At 39.1% G+C, this 21,641-nt stretch overlaps 1 protein-coding gene across 5 annotated transcripts in view; it reads left to right on the top strand.

Moving 5' to 3' along the window:
* Window positions 1–21,641, top strand: part of KLF12 (KLF transcription factor 12) — a 469,330-nt gene that overhangs the window by 419,374 nt on the left and 28,315 nt on the right. For all 5 annotated transcript variants that reach the window (XM_017889438.1, XM_017889439.1, XM_017889440.1 and 2 more), the window contains one exon: window positions 20,158–20,315. In XM_017889438.1, coding sequence (XP_017744927.1) covers window positions 20,158–20,315 — 158 coding nt within the window. The remainder of the gene's footprint in view (window positions 1–20,157; window positions 20,316–21,641) is intronic.

Below are 21,641 nucleotides of genomic sequence, written 5' to 3'. Positions count from 1 at the left end.
TTGCATCAAGGCCTCAGAAGTTGCCCTCAGGTAGTCTAGAAAGAAGAAAGAAGAAAAAAATAAATTGCATTGATTGGAAAGTAGGGAGAGAAATCTCAGAAATCCACTGGTATGTACTCTTTTTCATCAGAACCACAATGTATTTTCGAAGTTAGTATATAATGAAGAGAACTGCAAATTAAGAAAATGTTTCGTTTATGGCTCTAAATTTTTTGAATAAAAGCTAGAAACCATAATATATGTTGGCGTATATTTATTAGGATGTAATTTTCCCCTGGGTTTTGTTTTGGTCATTCTCTTTCAGAGTGAGCATCAGTCCTCCATTTCTCTACCTTACCTGCCCTTTGAATAAACCGGAACTTGCACTGATGATGTTAAACATGTTTGAACACTTGACCACAACGTACCCCATTAACCCTGCATGGCAGCAACACATCTGACAACCAAATTCTGGGTTGTTATTTGGAAGCCAAAATATGCATCATGAGTGCATTTGTGCATTACCTGTTCCATAAGCACAGCAAATGCTTGGCGATATATGAAGTTCCCGCTTGACAATATGATCTTTAATATGCAGACACATATCACCTGATACTAGGTAATCTTATGGGAATTATGAGAAGCAGTGGGGGAGAAATTATAAAATGGTGACTTTTCTAGTTCAGGAATTATTTTACTGACTCTTGGAGTCAGACAGTTTTCAAATACTATAGTTTATATAGGTAGCTGGAAGAATCAAATATTTATTATGTTGATAATTAACTCTCTGAATTGAGATGAATAGTTTATAACTTACAGAAACTCCAGGCTTTCTAGAGATGATATCCTTAGTTAATGTCATTCATCTATGAAACAGTTCTCAAACTCCACAGTCATTTTTTCTACAAATGAATTACATTATATGGATTTTGATGGCTGGGAGGTAAGTCCTTGAATGGAGGAACCAAGAGGTGAGTTACAGGCATAAACTAAGGAATTTCAATTAGTAGGGTTTAGGAGTGACAGTCTAGAATGAGTGGAGACTAGGAGATTCATCTTGATGCAAGCATACTTAGATGCGTGTTATTCAGGATAGCACAGGTGAGAGAGGAACTAGTAGAATTTTAATGTCACACCTGGGTAGTACAACTGGTTATTATTAAAACATGGTAAAACTTCAAGCAGGTTAAAAAAAAAAGAAAAGGAAGGAAGGAAGGGAGGGAGGGACGGACGGAGGGAGGGAGGGAGTGAGGGAGGGAAAGAAAGAGAAAGAAAGTAGAGAGAAAGAAAAAGAGAGAGAAGAAAGAGAGAGAGAAAGAAAAGAAGGAAAGAAAGAAAAAGGAAAGAAAGAAAGAAAGAGAGAAAAGAAAGAAAAGAAAGGAAGGAAGGAAGAGAAAAGAAAGAAAGAAAAGAAAATCAGTGCATACAGGGCAAAGACAAGTACTTGGCTGCAGCATTCAAAATCTTGACCCAGTTGGCCTATGCATCCTTATGTCTCACTGTTCACCCTTGACTCTCCCTTAGACTCAGTTTTTATGTTACATGGGTAACTCAGTAGTATCAATCTCATAGAGGTGTTCTGCAAATTAAATACATGATACTTAATATAGCAGATAGACAGTGCTTGATATCATTTACCAAGTGCTCGATAAAGATGAGCTACTGTTCTTCCTTTTCCTCAACTCCTCCAGAAGTAAGCTGTCAATTCCAAGTAGATCACTTTACCCATTTTTGACCAAATGCCGCTCACTCCTTTTTGTTTTTAGGCCAATGCTCAGGTGGTTCCCACAGCTGGAGTGACCCTCTTCGCCTCCTGCATGCCTCGCTCAGCTCATTCCCATTTGACAGGACCTGGCTCAAGTCCCACTCCCTCCAGGATGACTTCCTGACCACCAGAGCCCCTAGGGGTGACATCCTCCTCAAAATCCCTCTAATTACCATGAACATAATGGAGGCACCAACTTTTGTTGTCCGTTGTATTGACTGATATCTTTTAAATTACATGTGGATAAGTACTTTGTCATACTACTAACTAAACAGCATGTTTCCTTTATTTTGAGACAGGGTCTCGCCCTGTCACCCAGACTGGAGTGCTGTGTCACAATCATAGCTCACTGCAGCCTCGAACTCCCTGGGCTCAAATGACCTTCCTGCCTCAGTCTCCCAAGTTGCTGGGACCACAGGCATGTGTCACAATGCCTGGCTATTTTTTTTTTTTTTTAATTGTAGAGGTGAGAGAGAAATTGCTATGTTGCCCAGGCTGGTCTTGAACTACCAGGCTCAAGTGATCCTCCTGCCTTGGCCTCCCAAAATGCTGAGATTATAGGTGTAAGTCACCATGCCCAACCAGCATGCCCAGGGAGAGATTGTGGGATATAATTCTCTGTGGCCTCCAAACTGCTGAGTATGACTTCTTGCAAAATGGTGTGTGGAATAAGCAATAACCTTTGGAGTCAGACAGTGCCTGGTTGGAATTCCTGACCTTCCACTTACTTGCTATGTGATCTTGGGCAGTGTACCCTTCGTGAGCCTTCGTTTTCTTATCTATAAAGTGAAAACACCCTATATAATTTTCTGAAAATTAGACATAATCTATATTAACTTCATAGCACAGTGCAGGGCACAAGTAAATGCTCAGTGATATTATTGCTATTATTCAGAATATCAGTAGATGTTTCTTTCCTTAACTGACCAATAGATAATAGCAAAATCATGCTTCCCTCCCCAAAAAAAGAAAGAAAAGACATTTTTAAAATATTTTCAGGTATCAAAGAATTTTTTGCCATTTATTATGAAAGCTATAAAAATAAGTAGATTAAGATTCTGTACCATAAAAATCTCAAACTATCAAGTCTCTATAAATAGATAACCTTGCCTGCCTTTAATAATTAGTACTTAAATTTGCTTGGCACTGTTTTAGGTATTTGGGACACAAAATGAATAAAAGTCCCCATCCACATAAAACTTACATTCTGCTGAGAGAGATGGATTATGAATAATAAGATATATGAAGCAAAGCAAGCAATAGACAGAAGCTGTGTGCAAAGGTCAGGAGAGGCTATCTAGATTGGGTGCTAGGAATGTCCTCTCTGAAGAACATCTTCAGATGTGACATCTAAAGATGTGAACATCTCTGAAGAAGTGACATTTGATCAGAGATATTAATTAGGCCAAAGCCATGTGATAATGGTGAGAAACTGTTCTAAGCAGAAGAATAGCAAGGGTGAAGGCACAGAGTTGAAATGGATTTGACATGTTCCAGAACAGTTAGGAGGCCATTGTGGCTGGAGCAGAGGAAGCTCAACAGAGAACGGAGAGGTCTCAGGGTTCCTAGAGAGCCTTATAGGTGATGGTAAAGGCTTTAAGCTTTGTTCTAAGTGAAATAGGAGACCACTGGGGTTTTGAAAGGACATTATTTGTTTTATTAGGAAGACTATGAGAGACTACTTCACAGCTGTTAGGATGGCTATTAATAAAGAGGAAACTAACAAGTGTTAGTGAGGGGGTAGAAAAGTTGGAACCCTTGTGCTTTGCTTGTGGGAATGTAAAAGGGTGCAGCAGCCATGGACAGCAGTTTGGTGATTCCTTAAAAAGATAAACATACAATTGCAAGTAATCCAGCAATTCCATTTCTGGGTATAAAAAAGTTGGAAGCGGGGACTCAAACAGATACTGGTCATAATGACATTATTCACAATAGCCAAAAGGTAGAGACAACCCAGATGTTAATCTGTCGTCCATGAATAAGGATAAAGTGTATGTGTGTGAGTATGTGCGTGTGTGTGTGTCAGCATTAGAAAGCAATGAAATTCTGATACATGCTACAATGTGGATGAACCTTGAAAACTATGCTAAGTAAAATAAGACAGACAGACATAAAAAGACAAATATTGTATGATTGTACTTATGTGAGGCACCTAAAGTAGGCAAATTCATAGAGAAAGAAAATAGAGGTTACCAGGGCTAAAGGAAGGGAGGGGACAGGGAGTTAATATATAGTGGAAACAGAGTTTCTGTTAGGATGATGAAGAAGTTCTACATATAAATGTTGGTGATGGTTACACAAGAGTGTGAATGTACTTGGTGCCACTGAATTGTACACTTAAAAACGGTTAAAGGCGGACGCGGTGGCTCATGCCTGTAATCCCAGCACTTTGGGAGGCTGAGGTGGGCAGATCACTAGGTCAGGAGATCGAGACCATCCTGGCCAACAGAGTGAAACCCTGTCTTTACTAAAAATACAAAAAGTAGCTGGGCATGGTGGCACACACCTGTAATCCCAGCTACTCGGAAGGCTGAGGCAAGAGAATCACTTGAACTCGGGAGGTGGAGGTTGTGGTGAGCCGAAATCACACCACTGCACTTCAGCCTGGGCAACAGAGTGAGACTCCGTCTCAAAAAGGTTAAAGGGGTAAATTTCATGGTATGTATATTTCATTACAATTAAAAATAAAAGACTAGGGGGAAGGAGTAAGGGTGTGGGAGCAGGGATTCCAGTTAGATCCTATAGCAGGTAGCCAGATAAGAGATCAGTATGGCAGTGAAGATGGAAGTATTCAAATTTGGGATACGTTTTGGAAGTTGAGCCTATAGGTCCTGTATAAGCTATAGAGGAGAATAATCACGAGGGACCCCTGTTTTTGTTCTGAACTGCCAAGAGAGAAGTGGCCATTTCATGAGATAGGGAAAACTGGGAAAGAAGTGGGTTTGGGGAAAAGCATCACTAGTTCAGCTTTGGGCATGGTAAGTTAGAGTTATCTGCTTGACACACAAGTGGAAGGTCTAAAAGATACGAGTCTGGAGCTCAGGGAAGGGGGAGTTTGAAATAGATTTGAGTGGCGTACAAAAAGATACATGAAGCACAGCATGTGAAACATGGGAATGAGCAAGATCACTCAAGGAAGAGTTGAAACAGAAAGGAGAAGTGGCTGGAGGACTGAGCTCAGGGAACCGCCAACATTGAGAGGTCAAGAGGGAAGGACGTATGTAAATGTGTGATGTGAGAGGCTTTTCCTTAATATTAGGCAACTATCTATTGAGCAACTCCTCTGCCAGCTACTGTTTCAGGCGCTTGGAATAACAAGTACCAAAAAGGTACTTATTTCATATCTGTGTTCTTGGGTGAGTTACTTAACTTGACTGAACCCCAGATTTCTCATCTGTAAAATGGGGTTAAACGGCCGGGTGCGGTGGCTCATGCCTGTAATCCCAGCACTTTGGGAGGCCGAGGCGGGTGGATCACCTGAGGTCAGGAGTTTGCGACCAGCCTGGCCAACATGGTGAAACCCCGTTTCTGCTAAAAAAAAAAAAAAAAAAAAAAAAAAAAATAGCCAGGCGTGGTGGTGGGTGCCTGTAATCCTAGCTACTCAGGAGGCTGAGGCAGTAGAATCGCTCGAACCCAGGAGGCGGAGGTTGCAGTGAGTTGAGATCGCGCCACTGCACTCCAACCTGGGCAACAAGAGCAAAACTCCCTGTCAAAAAAAGAAAAAAATAGGGTTAATAATTACAGTTAACCCAAAGTGAAACAGCAGTTACTGCAGTCATTTCCAAAATATTTACCTGCTTACACAAAGTATTTTATTTCTACAACCCCACAGAGTATGGATACTATTGTTCTGTAGGAAAAGAAACCAAAGCTTAGGAAAGGTGTTAAATTTTTTTAAGACAAAGCTAAAAATGCATCGGTAAGATTCTTCCTCTGATAGTCCTGAACTCACATCTTTCAGTCCCTTCACTCTTTCAAGCTATTCTAGTATGTAAAACACTCAGCAGGCTGCCTAAGGCCGCAGTTTGTGCTTTAGAACTTGTTTGTTTCATCTGTTTGCCCTTCCCTCCACTTAAGTGCATCTCTTTGAGGTCCTGAAAAGCAAACTCCTATAATTAAAAACAATCAAAAAAGCAGTCACCTGGGTCATCAAGTATGTAAACTGCCAACTGTAAACTTAGTAATATCCCTAAAATAATTTAATGAATGTTCGACTGAATGAACAAAATATGCCCTTTTTTTTTTTTTTTTTTTTTTTTTTTTGGTCCTAATTTCCTCTACTAAGTACCTGGCCTTTAGAATTACACATTGGATAACATTTAATGAAATTCCATTACCATTAAGTTTATTTTATGAGGTTTCTTTTATAAAATCCATTCAAGTTATTTCTGGAAATACTTCCTTATTACCTAGTTTCTACTATTTTTTAAAAATTATTACTTGTCTAGCAAATGAAAAGAAAGTGCTACTCTGTTGTCATTTAAACATACATTTATTGTTTATATATAGATTAATTTTAATCATTAGCTTTTATCTTGGCACTTTTCCTATGGACTCCAGGTTGGCTAATGATGTTATCCTGGCCATCCAGGCTCAGCTGCTGGGGACACCATTCACTCCTCTCTCTCCCTTATCCCCCATTATCCAGTCAGTTACCAAGAACTGACCATTCTAATTCTGAAATGCGTTGGAATTGGTACCCTCTGATTCATATTTAAAGACACTGCTTTGGCTCAGGTAGACTGCACTTACTTGAGTGATGGCAGTAGGCTCAGTAATTGATAAAGGCCTTGACTTCAATCACTTTCTCACCATGGAAGCTTACTGTCATAAGCCAGAATTTTCCTTCTAAAACTAAAAAATGAAACAAAATAAAATCATGCCACTTCCAGGGCCTACACATTGAAGTTCTTGTAAGGAAACATTCAGTCTATCATTCGTGGCCCTAGTCATCCTGTCTGCCCTGTGTCTTCCGCTTCTGTCCATTAGGAACCCTATTTGTTAGACAATTTGGTATTAAGATGAACTGTGAGCTATTTTATCTCCATAATCATAAATTCTCTCTTCCACCTTCTCTTTACCACCGACACATCCACATACCAGTATTCTTCAAGACTCATTTGTTGGTGTCCTCTGTTAAGCTTGCCCTGATCTTTCCAAACAGAATCGGACACCCCCTCCCTTGACTCCCGTAACACTTCATTACACCTCTATCACATATCGTTTTTTGCCCTGTATAATTATGATTTACATATATAATAAGTTGAAGGAGTTTTTAATCATCTTAATAGCTGGCACTGAATTCCTCCAGAACAAAATTCTTGGTGTGGAAAACATGCCTTCTGAAAGACTTGGAAGTAAACTATGAGCTGTGAGCCCTACCCGTACTTCCTAGCCAGGGACCTGGGTATAACCTGCCCCCAAGGTTTTTAGAAGGCAAAGCTATTATACTTGGGCCAAGGGAAGCAAGCTATTGTTTTTCTTTTGCATACAGTTGAGATGGGGGTGGAGTAAGAAATCAGAGAAGAGATGTAGCAGAGAGCTCCCCAGCAAGATGCAAAGAGCCTGAGGCTGAATGAGACCGGTGAGCGGCACAGAGGCAGCCAAGAGCATTTTACAGATAGAAGAAGCAACAGGCAAGAAGAGTGAAGCTCCAGGAGTCCCTCCACACTGTCTGTAGGCGAGAGGGCTTCCTAGATGCTCAGATGGGTTTATGTAGTACTTGAAGAAGGTGTTCTTGAAGAAGGTGCTAACTTGATGCTAGAGGCCAAGGTCGTTTTGAGAACTAAAGTCCCAGAAATATACATACATCCTGGAGGGCGCTAGGGAAGAGGCTTTACACTTCCACATGTCATAGATTTGAGCAAAGATTTGAGTCATTTTTCGTGCATTTGAGGTAGAGAGATTTCCAAGTTCTACACTTTACTAGATTATGAACTTGCTAAGTATGCCTTTGCGTGTTCACTTGCTTCCCTATGGTGAACTTACAGAAAATAATTGTTATTTTTTTATTGAGTCACTACTGTTAAGATGAAAAATACCTACACAGCTGACTGCTACTAATCTACAACTCTCATCTTACTGATTTTCTCAGCAGGAAAAAGCCAAGTTAAAAAAAAAAAAAAGCCAACAGAGCATGTAGTATTTAATCATCAGTAAGTATGGCACAGGAGATTTAACATTATCATCTTGACATTTTAAGATTTTCATCTTTCCTTAGGAAAGACGTGATGTAGGAAGAGGAGTAGAGACAAGTGCTCTCAGGTTTATCATTCCCTAGCAATTAACCACTCCAGGCTATGCTTTCCTCACCTATTTCTCAGCTGTAAGATTGCCAATAACACTATCTACCCTGCCTGCTGTCAAGTAATTTTTCTGACAATCTTAAGCTTATGTATGGTGCTATAGAAGCCATTATTACACCATGCAGTGTTTTACAGTATACACTGAGAATATTGTACAGTACAGTTCACATTGAGATTTGAACAGAAGTACCTAGCAATATGCTCAGATCCTGAGAACTTTAGACAGTGTGTTGCCAATAATGCAGAAAAGTGAATCTAGGAAAGTAAGTAACACATACTTTAAAACTTGCAAAGTTCTTATTTGATCCTTCTTCATAGGCGAATAGGGATGAACCAGGTCTGTGCATTCAGTGGACATCATGGCTGTGAAACTTTAGTGATATGAAAAGTTCTAGGTAAGAGCCGGGCTAATAGCATAAAAATATCATAAAGAGCAACTGCGGAAGTGAGGAAGCAAAACTGAGGTTAGAAATATCAGCAAATGGGAATAGTCAACATAGTAAGGAATGGATCTGAGTGTAAACATGGTGCCATGAAGCTCAAGGTTAATGAGGAGCCCAGAACTCTTGGTAACTTATTCTTTGATACCAGCATTATCCCTAATACCAAAACCAGACAAAGACCTCACAAGAAAACTACATGCCAATATCCCGTGTGAGTGGAGACTCAAAAGCCTTCAACAAATTACAAGCAAACTGAGTCCAGCAACATATAAAAAGGATTACATACCATGAGAAGGGGGACTTAACCCAGAAATGAGACTGATTTGACATGTGGAAATCAATATAATACACAACATTTATCTCGATAGACACGGAAAAGGCATTTGACAAAATCCAACATCCTTTTGTAATGAAAACACTCAGTACACACACAGGAATAGACAGCAGTATCCTAAACTTGATAGATTGCATCTGTGAAAAACTCGTATCTAACATACTGAATGGTAGAAGACTGAGCACCTAACCCTCAGATCAGTAACAAGACAAGGATGTCCATACACACCACTTTCACTCAACATTCTAGCCGAGGCAATTAAGAAAAAGAAATGTGGATTGGAAAGGAAGAAGTAAAGCTATCTCTATTTGTAGTTGACGTGATCTTGTATATAGGAAATCTATAGGTCACCTCCCAAAAAGTATTAGAACTAATAAATGAAATTAACAAGGTTACAGGACACAAGATCAATAAACAAATATTAATTGTATTTCTATATACTAACAGTGGACAATCTAAAAATGAAATTAAGAAAACAATTTTATTTACAATAGCATGAAAAGAAGAAAATACCTATGAATATATTTAACAAAAGACATAAAAGACTTGAACATTGAAAACTACAAAACATAGTTTTAAAAAATTTTTTTAGTTAAATGGAAAGATGTCCTATATTCATGGTTTGAAAGACATAATGTTGTTAAGACGGCAGCAGTCTATGATTTGGTTTTCATCCAAATTCCAGCTGCGTTTTCTTTTATAGAAATTGATGATGGTTGGCCACAGTGGCACATGCCTGTAATCCCAGCACTTTGGGAGGCTGAGGTGGGTGGATCACCTGAGGTCAGGAGTTCTAAACCAGCCTGGCCAACATGGTGAAGCCTTGTCTCTACTAAAATACAAAAATTAGCCAGGCATGGTGGCACACGTCTGTAATCCCAGCTACTCCGGAGGCTGAAGCAGGAGAATCACTCGAACACGGGAGGTGGAGGTTGCAGTGAGCCGAGGTCATACCATTGCACTACAGCCTGGGCCACAGAGTGAGACTCTATCTCAAAAAAAAAAAAAGAAAGAAAGAAATTGATGAGATGATTCTAAATTTTATGTGAAAACAGTCTGAGGGGGGAGAATAAATTTGGAGGAATAATGTTTTCCAATTTAAAAATTGATCCTAAAGCTATAAAATTATTAAGACATTGTGGTACTGGGATAATTATATATAGACAAATCCATGGAATAGAAGTAAGAGTCCAGGAATCAACCCTTACATTATGGTAAATTGGTTTTGTCAGTGGTGTCAAGATAATTCACTGAGGAAAGAATAATCTTTTCAGGTGGGAAGATTTTTGTTTTCCTCCGGAATTCAAATACTTGTACATCTTATAATGAGAAAAATCCCTACGTGTGGCCTCAGACAGTCATTTTGGTAGCACGAACTCAAGTGGAAAACTTGAGTTCGAGACCAGCCTGGCCGATGTGGCAGAACCACATCGGTTTGGTCTGATTTATATAATCCTACCCAAGCAATAAAAACTTTCAATAATTCATGTTAGCTTAAGTACCACATAGTTAGATAATATAATTTCAGTGTTTTTTAATAAAACAAATCTCTAGTGTAACATAGATCTGGTTAATGATCAGCATAAAATAGATGTAGGCCTGTTTTGATGATCACATCAAACGTTTATTTATTTATTTATTTATTTGGGGGGATGGAGGCTCACTCTATCACCCAGTCTGGAGTGAAGTGGCTCAATCTCTGCTCACTGCGACCTCTGCCTCCTGGGTTCAGGCAGGTCTCCTGCCTCAGTTCCCGAGTAGCTGGGATCACAGGTATCTGCCACCACACCTGGCTACTTTTTGTACATTTAGCAGAGACAGGGTTTCACCACATTGGCCAGGCTAGTCTCGAACTCCTGACCTCAGGTGATCCACCTGCCTCAGCCTCCCAAAGTGCTGGGATTATAGGCATGAGCCACCGTGCTGAACCCAAAAGTTCATTTTGTGGTTGCATTATAGTATCTCATTAGAGCTGTGTATTTTGAAACATCTTAAATGTTTTCATCTTTAAAACATGGAGTCTCGCTACATTCTTTGTCCAGGAACATCCACAGTACCGCCTTATTAGTAAATCTGCTTTATAATAAGATCCTTCTAAAGTGGAAATATTAACCTCCTCCTATTCAGTTCTGCCTTAGAGCAGTGTTATGGTGAGGTTCCTGTGTATATAGTTGGTAAATTCTTCATAAGGTAGACTGAGCTTCCCAGCGTCCTTCTTCCCTTCCTTTCCCATCACCCATTCAGGCATTCTTGTATAACAATGGCTTCTAGACAGACATGTATAAGAGTCTTCTTTTTTTTTTTTTTTTTTTTTGAATTCTAGGATACATGTGCAGAACGTGCAGGTTTGTTACATAGGTATACAGGTGCCATGGTGGTTTGCTGCACCCATCAACCCGTCATCTAAGTTTTAAGCCCTGCATGCATTAGGTATTTGTCCTAATGCTGTCCCTCCTCTAGCCCCCACCCTCCTACAGGCCCCGGGTGTGATGTTGCCCTCCCTGTGTCCATGTGTTCTCATTGTTCAACTCCCACTTATGAGTGAGAACATGAGGTATTTGGTTTTCTGTTCCTGTGTTAGTTTGCTGAGAATGATGGTTTCTTCAGCTTCCCCATGTCCTGCAAAGGACATGAATCATCCTTTTTTAAGGCTGCATAGTATTCCATGGTGTATTGTGCCACATTTTCTTTATCCAGTCCTAATCATTGGTGGGCATTTGGGTTGGTTCCAAGTCTTTGCTATTGTGAATATTGCTGCAGTAAACATACGTGTGCATGTGTCTTTATAGTAGGATGATATATAATCCTTTGGGTATATAGCCAGTAATGGTATTGCTGGGTCAAATGGTAATTCTGGTTCTAGATCCTTGAGGAATCACCACACTGTCTTCCACAATGGTTGAACTAATTTACACTCCCACCAATAGTGTAAAAGTGTTCCTATTTCTCCACATCCTCTCCAGCATCTGTTGTTTCCTGACTTTTTAATGATCACCATTCTGAGTGGCATGAGATGGTATCATTGTGGTTTTGATTTGCATTTCTCTAAAGACCAGTGATGATGAGCTTTTTTCATGTTTGTTGGCCACATAAATAGACATGTATAAGACTCTTCACTCTTGAGTAGCTTAAAGTTTAACTGTAGTCAAATAAGGATAACTTATTTTTAAAATTTAGCATGATTCTAGAGAGTCCTAAAATCAGATGTGTTCAAGAGCCACATGGATAAGATAAAGTGCTGTTCTCATAAGTAATCGGGCATGGGTTGGGCCCATGCCAGAATGAGGAGGGCAGGGCTTACCTTAAGGCATTCAGATTAAAATAATTAATCCTATTCTGACCTAGAAAGTTTTTTTTTAAGGTTTATGTAATGCACCAAGCTATAACCTCTGGCATAAAACATAATTTAAATCATGATATTTTCTGAAGAAATTCTGTGGGAAAATCCCTCTAACTATTTAGTATGTTATGTGTCTTCCATTCAGTGGGTACATCCAGTATAATCCAGAAATCCATACCTGTTTCAGAACCCTCGTTTCATCCTACATTATGAATTGAATTCATGGGGTAAAGTGTTTGCAATGCATAAGACATTCCCCAAAGAGTAGCTGTGTTGAATAGATACACTATATCTGAAATAGATATTTTTTTGTTAGCCAATAGCCCTCTTTCAACTTGTAGTCTAATTTCATCATAAAAGTTTGATAATAAAGCCAACCATAGCAAACTGTTAATGTTTCATTTTTTTTCTATTTTGATTAAACATTTTGCCTAATAGAGCTAATGATCTTGCTTGCTGAAATATGTTGAAACAAAAAGAACAGAAAGCTTATAATAGTTTTAAGTTTTTTAACGGTCTAGAAAGTGATGTGGAAAAATACTTACTGGCTGCTGTTATGTTTAAGTAAAATCATGAAATACTGTGAATCCATCCCCAGGGCAACCCCTGGGCCCCCAAAAGGCTCCTTTGTAAACCATTATCTTTTAATTAGTTTAGTAGGAGACTTTGTTTATTAAAGTAAAACAGTAATTAAATATGCATTTTAGACATATTCTGTTCATATGGAAAACTTACCAAACTCTAGTTTGAATAGATGCTAAGATTGAGCTTTTTGACGCATTTTAGCAAATGTATTCCTCTTGATTCATACATTTTGTGAAAACATTTTTATTGAATCCAAATTAAAACATGATATAATGTCTCAGTCACAGCTTCTGAAAAGGGTGGCAGCTACTAATCTTACAATTTCAATCTGTTCAAAAGTAGTTTACTGTGAAATGCTACAGAGAGGAATGAAAGAGGAACTCGACACCAGTGAATCTGCTCTACCTCTGAATGTAGCTGCCGGGATTTGGTAGTAAATGTATCTAAACAGCGCTTTTTCCCTAATTAATGTCATAGGAGAGACATTGACATGGTTTGACAGGCATTAGGGTCTGTTGTAGTATGGAAGATACATATGACGATTCCTGCCTCTGAGAGCCATCTGCTGGTTAAGGGAAAGCCTACAAAGTAATGCAGATATCTGGCTTGTTCATGTGAATAGAATCTGTTTTACTGAGATTTATGTAAATCCTGGTTAACTGAAAGTCTCATCCACTCTTGCTCTGCTTATGGTCTTGATAATTCATTTCCAGGGTGGTGTTTGATTCACTAACAAGGAAGTCGTTGTACCTACATGTATTTTGTGGCAGAAGTTAATTCAGAATTCTGTAGGTGATGTTCAATGTCTTAATTTAAATAATATTGAACTTTAGAAACAGTACACAATATACTTTGTAAACTGAATGCTCTCATTTCCGTTAAGGTAATTCTATCATGCAACCAACTCAATTCTTTTTGGTCCAATTGTAAATAAAGTGGAATGACAGGGAAGGGACTAATTTTGTGGCATTAATGGTCAAGGAAGATATTATCATATACCACTGCCAAACTCAGCCTTTAAAAAACATTTCCCTTGTAAATATATAGTTTATAACAACTTTAAGAAAATATGTACTGGTTAGGCATAGTGGCTTATACCTATAATCCCAACACTCTGGGAGGCCGAAGTGGGAGGATCACTTGAGGCCAGGAGTTCAAGACAGGCCAGGACAACACAACAAGACCCTTACTCTACCCAAAAAAAAAAAAAAAAAAAAATTAACTAGGCATGGTAGCATGCGCCTGTAGTCCTAGCTCCCAGGAGGTGAGGCAGAAGGATTGTTTGAGCCCAGGAGTTTGAGGCTCCAGTGAGCTATGATCATACCACTGCACTGCAGCTTGGGCAACAGAATGAGTCCTTGTCTCTCTTTAAAAAAAGATGAAAAGAGAGAAAAGAAAATACTTTATTTGGTAGATTAATAGTAAGTATACTGAATGCCCATCTGACAGTACTTATAAAATGGTTTACCTTTTTACAGTTCTCCAGAGAAAAGTATATGTCTTATCATAGCAGGCTATATTCAGTAACACTTATATGTGCTGTTGTTTTATATAATTGGGTTAAAGGGGAAATTTAAATGCTACAGATATTTTGTTGCTTTTTCCCATTTTATCATATGTTGGTTTGTAATACCTGTATCTTCATCTGAATAAGCATAACATTGTAATTAAGATCAAGTTCTGGAATCAGCCACTCAGGTCTGAGTTTTGGTGTAGCCGTAGACTTTGTCTTGGGCTTAGCCTTCACCTCTTTGTGCCTCAGTTTCCTCATCTGTAAAAGAGGGATACAGTGTACAGGGGTAGTAGTGTCAACCTCAGAGGGTTGCTCTGAAGGTTGAGGCATTTAGGTCAGTGCCTGACACACAGTAAGCATTCTGTAAAGACCGCTGTTATCCTCAGCTGTGCCCCTTGGAATTTTGTTGCGATACAGTGTGTGAATTTACTAAAGCTCCTTCAATTCCAGTGTTTTCTGCTCTGGTTTTTAAATCTGTGATGTGTATGTCTTCTTTCCAGGCTTGAAAGGTTGTCCTGGCCTTTTAATTTTTTTTTTTTTTAACTCCTGTAAAAACTCAATTTCAGTGAAGGACATCTCATCATGCTAAGGTCACACATGATGAATGGTCTTTTATTACCGGCTGATTACAGTTAACCCTAATTTCTTTCATGGCAGCCATGCAGCACCTTCCATTTAAATAGAGCTGTTCTTGGATGTGATTTTTTGAGCCTCTCTGGATTTAATTCTAATTTAACTTGCCATTCCAAGTGGGACTGTTGTGCAACCAAAGTCATGATTCACTCATTTGTTCTCTCTGGATCTAATTATTACAACATGGTACCAGTGAGGCCCCCTCAGGCGTTCATTCACTACTCTAAATGGTCTAACCTTCTGGGGAAAGAAGTGGGCCTTTAGTTCTTTGGGGCTGTACAGATGTATTTAGTATGGAATTTGGGAACACAGTAACAAGTGTTTTACCTCAACCATTTTCATCATACCAAGCTTATTACTAAAGATTATTCGAAGAATGCTCTACTGGTGTATGCAGTAGTTACTTGCACATTCCCATTCTTTAAAATAAGGCCAGTTTTTGAAGCGCAGAAGTCAGGTTGCATGCCTGTGAGGATTCTTCGAGTGCCTTCTGCAAAAAGGGCATGTTGCTCAGAAAGCATAGGTAAGGCAGAGTGAAAACACCCAGCTGTTCTATTACCTAACACCCCTTCTTATGGGCAGCCCCCGAGTGAGATGGGGCAAGATAACATTGCCAGGAGTAAGGGTCTTTCCCTCACTTTCTCTAACTTATCGAAATGCCTATTAGGGTCAAAAGAAAGACTTTTGTTATTTCATTCACCAGCATCCTACACATTTATCAGTGGCCTCCCACTGAGAAATTTAATTGTAAGCAATACTTTAGAACACACTGCTCTTGAACTTAGAGGAAATAATTGAGACATTTATATCTATGTATTTTTAATGGTTACCCAGATTTCCAGATATTCAGTAGCCACTTTGTGTAGCACTGAAAATATGAAACTTGGCCAGGCATGGTGGAACACGTCTGTAATCCCAGCACTTGGGGAGACTGAGGCAGAACCACTTGAAGCCAGGAGTTCAAGATAAGCCTGGGCAACATAACAAAACCCCATCTCTACAAAAAATTAAAAAGTTAGCCAGGCATGGTTGCGTGTACCTGTAATCTTAGCTACTCGGGAGACTGAGGGGGGAGATCACTAGAGTCCAGGAGTTCAAGATTACAGTGAGCTATGACTGTGCCACCTAGGCCACCAGTCTAGGTGACAGAGCAAGACCCTGTCTCAAAAAAAAAAAAAGAAACTCAGGGAAATGGGTGTAGTAGTGTGGAATTGAGTGCTCATTGTCTGAAGACTTGGAATCAAAGTATCCTAGTAAGAATTAATTAACCAATTGAGAATTAATAAATTAATTATAAAATTAAAAATTAGGAATACCAGGCTTAATAATGCATTATTTATTCTATTTAGCAAACTTTTTTTTTGAATGCCCACAATGTCCTAGGTTCTGGAAATACAAAATTACTTAGTACCAACAACTCGACTGTCACCTTTCCAGCCATGGACTTGGCTCAGACAAACCCCAGTCCACGGTTGTCGTCCACTTGCCGTGCCCGCCGACTGTGGATTTATGCTGGGGATCCCAGCACAACAGCAGCACTCTAGGAGCTTGGACTGTCCTGTCACCTTCCTGTATTCTTCAGGTTCTTCTGCACTTCTGGTTCACTGTTACCTCAGCTTCACTTACCTTCCTACCTTTCCACAAAAAAATAAAATCAGCAGTTCTGAAAGGCATAGCTTAGCTAGGATTCTTTGACATGTGAAGATATCCCTGCCATTTAGAAAGGGGAACCAAGGAGAAAATTGCCGCATTGAATGTCATTTCAAAGACAGCTTTACTGGGTACAACTATTCATTGCATATATCCTTTTTTAAAATGATTTTTATTGTACAAATACCTTTAGGTATTTGTTCTTCATAATGTTCTAAAACATTTCACTTAACTCTTTTTTTGAAACAGGTCTCGCTCTTTCACCCAGATTGGCGTGCAATGGCGTGATCTTGGCTCACTGCAACCTCTATCTCCCCGGCTCAAGCAATCCTCTCACCTCAACCTCCCAAGTAGCTGGGACTACAGGCACATGCCACCACACCCAGCTAATTTTTTATGTTTTTGTAGAGACAGGGTTTCACCATGTGTTACCCTGGCTGGTCTTGAACTCCTAAGCTCAAGAGATGTACCTACGTCAGCTTCGCAAAGTGCTGGGATTACAGGCATGAGCCACCACGCCCGGCTAATTTTTGTATGTTTTGGTAGAGACGGGGTTTCATCATGTTGCCCAGGCTGGTCTTGAGCTCCTGAGCTAAGCGATCCACCTGCGTCGGCTTCCCTATATGCTGGGATTACCGGCGTGAGCCACCGCACCTGGCCCACATTTCACTTTAGAATGTGGAAAACCAGGGCTGAGGTCCTATAGACAATCCACCTGTCTTCATTTTGATGTAAATTCAAAACTCACAGTGAAGCAATTTCATGGCCTTCTGTAGCCTTTGTTTTTGTCTCTCTGCCTGCCGTATGTTTAAGTGGTTGATAGGCTGTGTTGCAGGATTACTTCATTGGTCCCTAAAGAAACATTCATTATGACTGAATTCTGATTTCAGGGTTTTTTTGGTTGGTTTTTCTTTTTTTTATTTTTTTACTTTTCTCCTTATATACAGATAGCAAGATAAATAGCTAAAATCAGTGAAACTCAGCAAAAGCCTCTGTGTGTGTGTTTATGCGTAGTTACATTTAGACTTCTGTATATTCATGTGTAGAAAATATTATACAAAACAAAGTGTTCTTATAGACTTTAAGTTATAACTTGCAGAAAACAAATATTCTATCATTTTCTCACTTTTAAAAGATGTTAAACATTGTACAACACTATGAATGAATTCCTTTTTTTCAGGAAAAAAAAGGAAGTGCCAAGATCAATATTTATTTTCATAACTACATATTCCAGAAATGAATTACTGTTGCTCTGTTATCACCACACAGTCTTACTTGTTCATGGGAATCAAACCCAGTGATAAAAATATACCTTGTCAGGAGTAACTACAGCTGTTCTTACATGAGGCAGGCCAGCCACACTATTTTGACTCCTTTCACGGGTAGACCCCAATCCCTGCAACTGTGAGTCAATTATGTGGAAAATCACAAATCTACATTGATAAAAAAAACTGAAAAAAGTGGCTTGGCCATGCATAACATATGTTCTTTCTTTCTACTAATGTAGATCTTGCATAAAACTGTTTGAGACACAGGTAGATAAATATTATTTATATTTGACCTTACCTAATATAAAGCTTTGTTTGCCTTTATATTAAAGGAGAAGGTGCGCTGAAATCTTAAGACACATGTGTGCAGAAAGAGACTTTCAGAAAAAAATTCACTGGAGCAATATGAAAGTGCAAATTACAAGTAGTCTATCTGTCCATCACTTGGAAAATGGCAATGAACATTCACTGGACTCCCACCATATTTCATCTAACTCCATAGTCGTCAAACTACAGCTCATGGACAGAATACAGCCCACTGTTTTTTGGTTTGTTTGTTTATTTGTTTTGTAGAGATAGGGTCTCTCCTTCTTGCCCAGGTTGGTCTCAGATTCTTGGACTCAAGCGGTTCTCCTGCCTCAGCTTGCGAAAAGTGCTGGGATCACAGGCTTGAGCCACTGTGCCTGGCCAGCCCACTGTTTCTGTAAACAAAGTTTTATTGGAACATAACCACATTCATTTGTTTATATATAATCTATAGGTGCTTTCATTATACAGTTGTAGAATTGATTAGTTACAACATAAGACTGTGTGGCCCTCAGTGTTGAAATAAAATATTTACTATCTAGCCCTTTACAGAAAAAGTTCACTGACCCCTGATCTAAGTTGAAATGTCATCAATTGTGAAATGCCCTGTTACTTTATGTACCACTAATAAAAAAATTACACCAGTAAAACTACAATAAGCCATCAGTTGTAAGAAGCATTCTGATTTTAGAGATGGTTAAAATATTAAAAAATAGATCTTAAAATTGGTAAGTTAAAAGTATATAGCACTTCAAATAAGTGAATTATGGCATTTATATCAACATGGATGAATCTCAAAGGTTAAATGTTGAAAAAAAAGGAATAAAACAATTTGCAGAATGATATAAACGGCATGATATTATTCATATGACTTAAAAAACAAAAAAAGAATGTCTGTAAACGCAGGTATGTATAGGTAAACATAATTTAAAAGAATTGGAAAGAGGTAAAGAAAACTCAGGATAGAGGCTTTTCCCTGGAAGGAGGAGAAAGGACCAGGATCATGGTAGAAAACAAGAGGTGAATTGATCTTTATCAGTAATGTTCAACTTTTAAAAGAGGCGATTTACCAATAAAACTAGTTTTAAAAGCATCAAAATGTGAACAAGCTAGAAGAAAATATGTCAAAATATTAACTGTAATACATTTTGTAGAGTAGAAATATGAGTGACTGCTTTTTTATTGTATGTCACTGTAATTTTAAAGAACGTCATGGATAACTAAAAAAGATGAATCATTATTTCTGTCTCAATCGAAAGAGATTAAGATTTTTTAAAGTACATGTTAATCAATTACCTGACATTATAAAATAATCCTGTTTTTCTACTGGGGCATTCAGATTAAACAACATGCAAGTCAGGGCCAAATTTCTTAGTTAAAACTTTTTTTATAATGGTGGTACAGCTAATCCTTAAAGACAATGCATGTTATTCCTCACCACAAAGCAACTCCAACTAGAAAAGTTAAATGTCAGGTGCGTTTCACCAAACAGAAATAACTTGTCATGATTCATGTTACTGATGTCATTCCTTTCAGCCGGACCTCACTTGTTTTGAAGTGTACCTTGTGATTTTACAGGAGTTTCTATGTTGTCACATGCAGTGTAGACCTTCTTGTGACTTATTAAATGTATCATTTTGTCATTCATTTGTCTGTAGCAAGGCTTCTTATAATCTTCTCTATCAGGATATTCAGAAATTCAAAACTGTGAGATGGTAATTTACCCCTACCAGATTATTTCTTCTGATCATGAGGAAATACTCACCGACTACTGCTTTCATTTACTTTCAGTTTTTATTATTGTCGTTTTAAGCATGTCTTTCTCTCCCTTGGAGTGTTTTGCCAGAAAGAACTCACGCTGCCTGCCTTTCAGGATTCAAAAAGTGAGATCTGCCCAAGAGAGTGGTAGCAAGAACTATGGTCATGTGACCTTGAGTCTGTGAAGCTGTAGTGTCTGAGACAATGTTCCCATGCCACTAGAACCAAAATGGGGTGCTGTGCATCTCACCATGTAACTCCACTTTTTCTTTTTCCAGTTCAATTTCACCATTTAGTATTGAGAGCACAAGACGCCAGAGACGGTCTGAATCCCCAGACTCCAGAAAACGGCGTATCCACAGATGTGATTTTGAGGGATGCAACAAAGTGTACACAAAAAGTTCTCACCTGAAGGCTCACCGGAGGACACATACAGGTACCGCTCTGCAGGGCTTCTCACCTGTGAGCCAGTGGGAGTCCATAAAGCGCTGGCCACTTACGTCAGGAGCCTTTCGTACTCATTCAGCCTGTGTACCTCTCAAATCCGGTTCCCTCCTTCTAGGCAGAATGTATTCTCTCTCTCTTGAGAAAGAGAGAAACTGGAGAAACCAATGAAGTATTTGAGCTTTTAAAATGCTGGGAACACAGTGATCTAGTAGTCTTTCTCATAATCAGCATCACCACTTAATCATTATAGTCTATCAGTTTTTAAAAATGTCCACGTGGCACATAAACGAGGAAACTGAACAAAATTATTCTCTCTTAAAGTTAGTATTTTATCCATTCCTTTAGATCGTGCTTTTTTCTCTCCTCAAAACTCTCTCCCAAATAGCAAATAGGTAAGCAACTGGAAAATAAAAAATGACAGATACGTAGCATTGTGGGAAGTTTTTACAAACATTCAGGCATAACTCCATTTGATTTGCACTGGTATTTTTTTATATAGGGAGAGGAGTTTTAGTATTGACAGTTTACAGAAAAGGAGATTGATACCATAATTGACTCACTGCCTTTGCCACCGTTCCCCTATCCATCTAGGAAATGAACTGATAACTCTGCACTTAGCCCCTGCCCACCCCATCCTCTGCCTTCTATGTCCCTCAGGTGGCATCCTCTGGCTTCCTGAGCTTCCAGTTCCTCCTGGATGCCTCCAGTGCAAGGCCCTGGCAAAAGACTGAAGATTGGAAGAGGGTGCCACAATTCCACCACCTCTTCTAAGAAGAGTGGTGACTGGACTGTGTGAAGCCCAAAGAAGCCAACAGAGCAGGGAAACTCATGCACACATTCCCAGTAAAACATGGCTCACAGCAAGCAAGTCCAGTCCAGTGTCTTTCCTTGACAGCATCTGTCACTGACTGGAGGCTTCACATGTAACAGATTCCTGTCTCAGACATGTGAAAATAACTGTACTCTGTAAACTGCCTCCCAGCTTAGGTATCAAAATAATTGAAATTAGCATCCTTTTCCGTTTAGCCCATGTTACCTCTCTGCTCCCTATTCTTTTCCCTTTCCTACTTAATTAGAGACAGGATCTCACTATGTTAGCCAGGCTGGTCTTAAACTCCTGGGCTCCAGTGGTCCTTCCACCTTGGCCTTTTAGAATTCTGGGATTACAGATGTGAGCCACTGTACCCAGCCTCCCTATTCTACTTATTCTAGATTCTTCCTTCTCTATGATTCTGAGCTTCCCAACGAGAGGTTTTCATCTGTTTCTTAGGCTCTACTTGTAAGTCAGTTTCTTTATCATTAAGGCAAAGAATGA

This window comes from Rhinopithecus bieti, unplaced genomic scaffold (genome assembly GCF_001698545.2).
Source record: "Rhinopithecus bieti isolate Rb0 unplaced genomic scaffold, ASM169854v2 scaffold_17962, whole genome shotgun sequence".
Classification (NCBI taxonomy): domain Eukaryota; kingdom Metazoa; phylum Chordata; class Mammalia; order Primates; family Cercopithecidae; genus Rhinopithecus; species Rhinopithecus bieti.
Note: the sequence above shows the minus strand (reverse complement) of the source record. Positions and strands in the feature narration are given on the sequence as shown.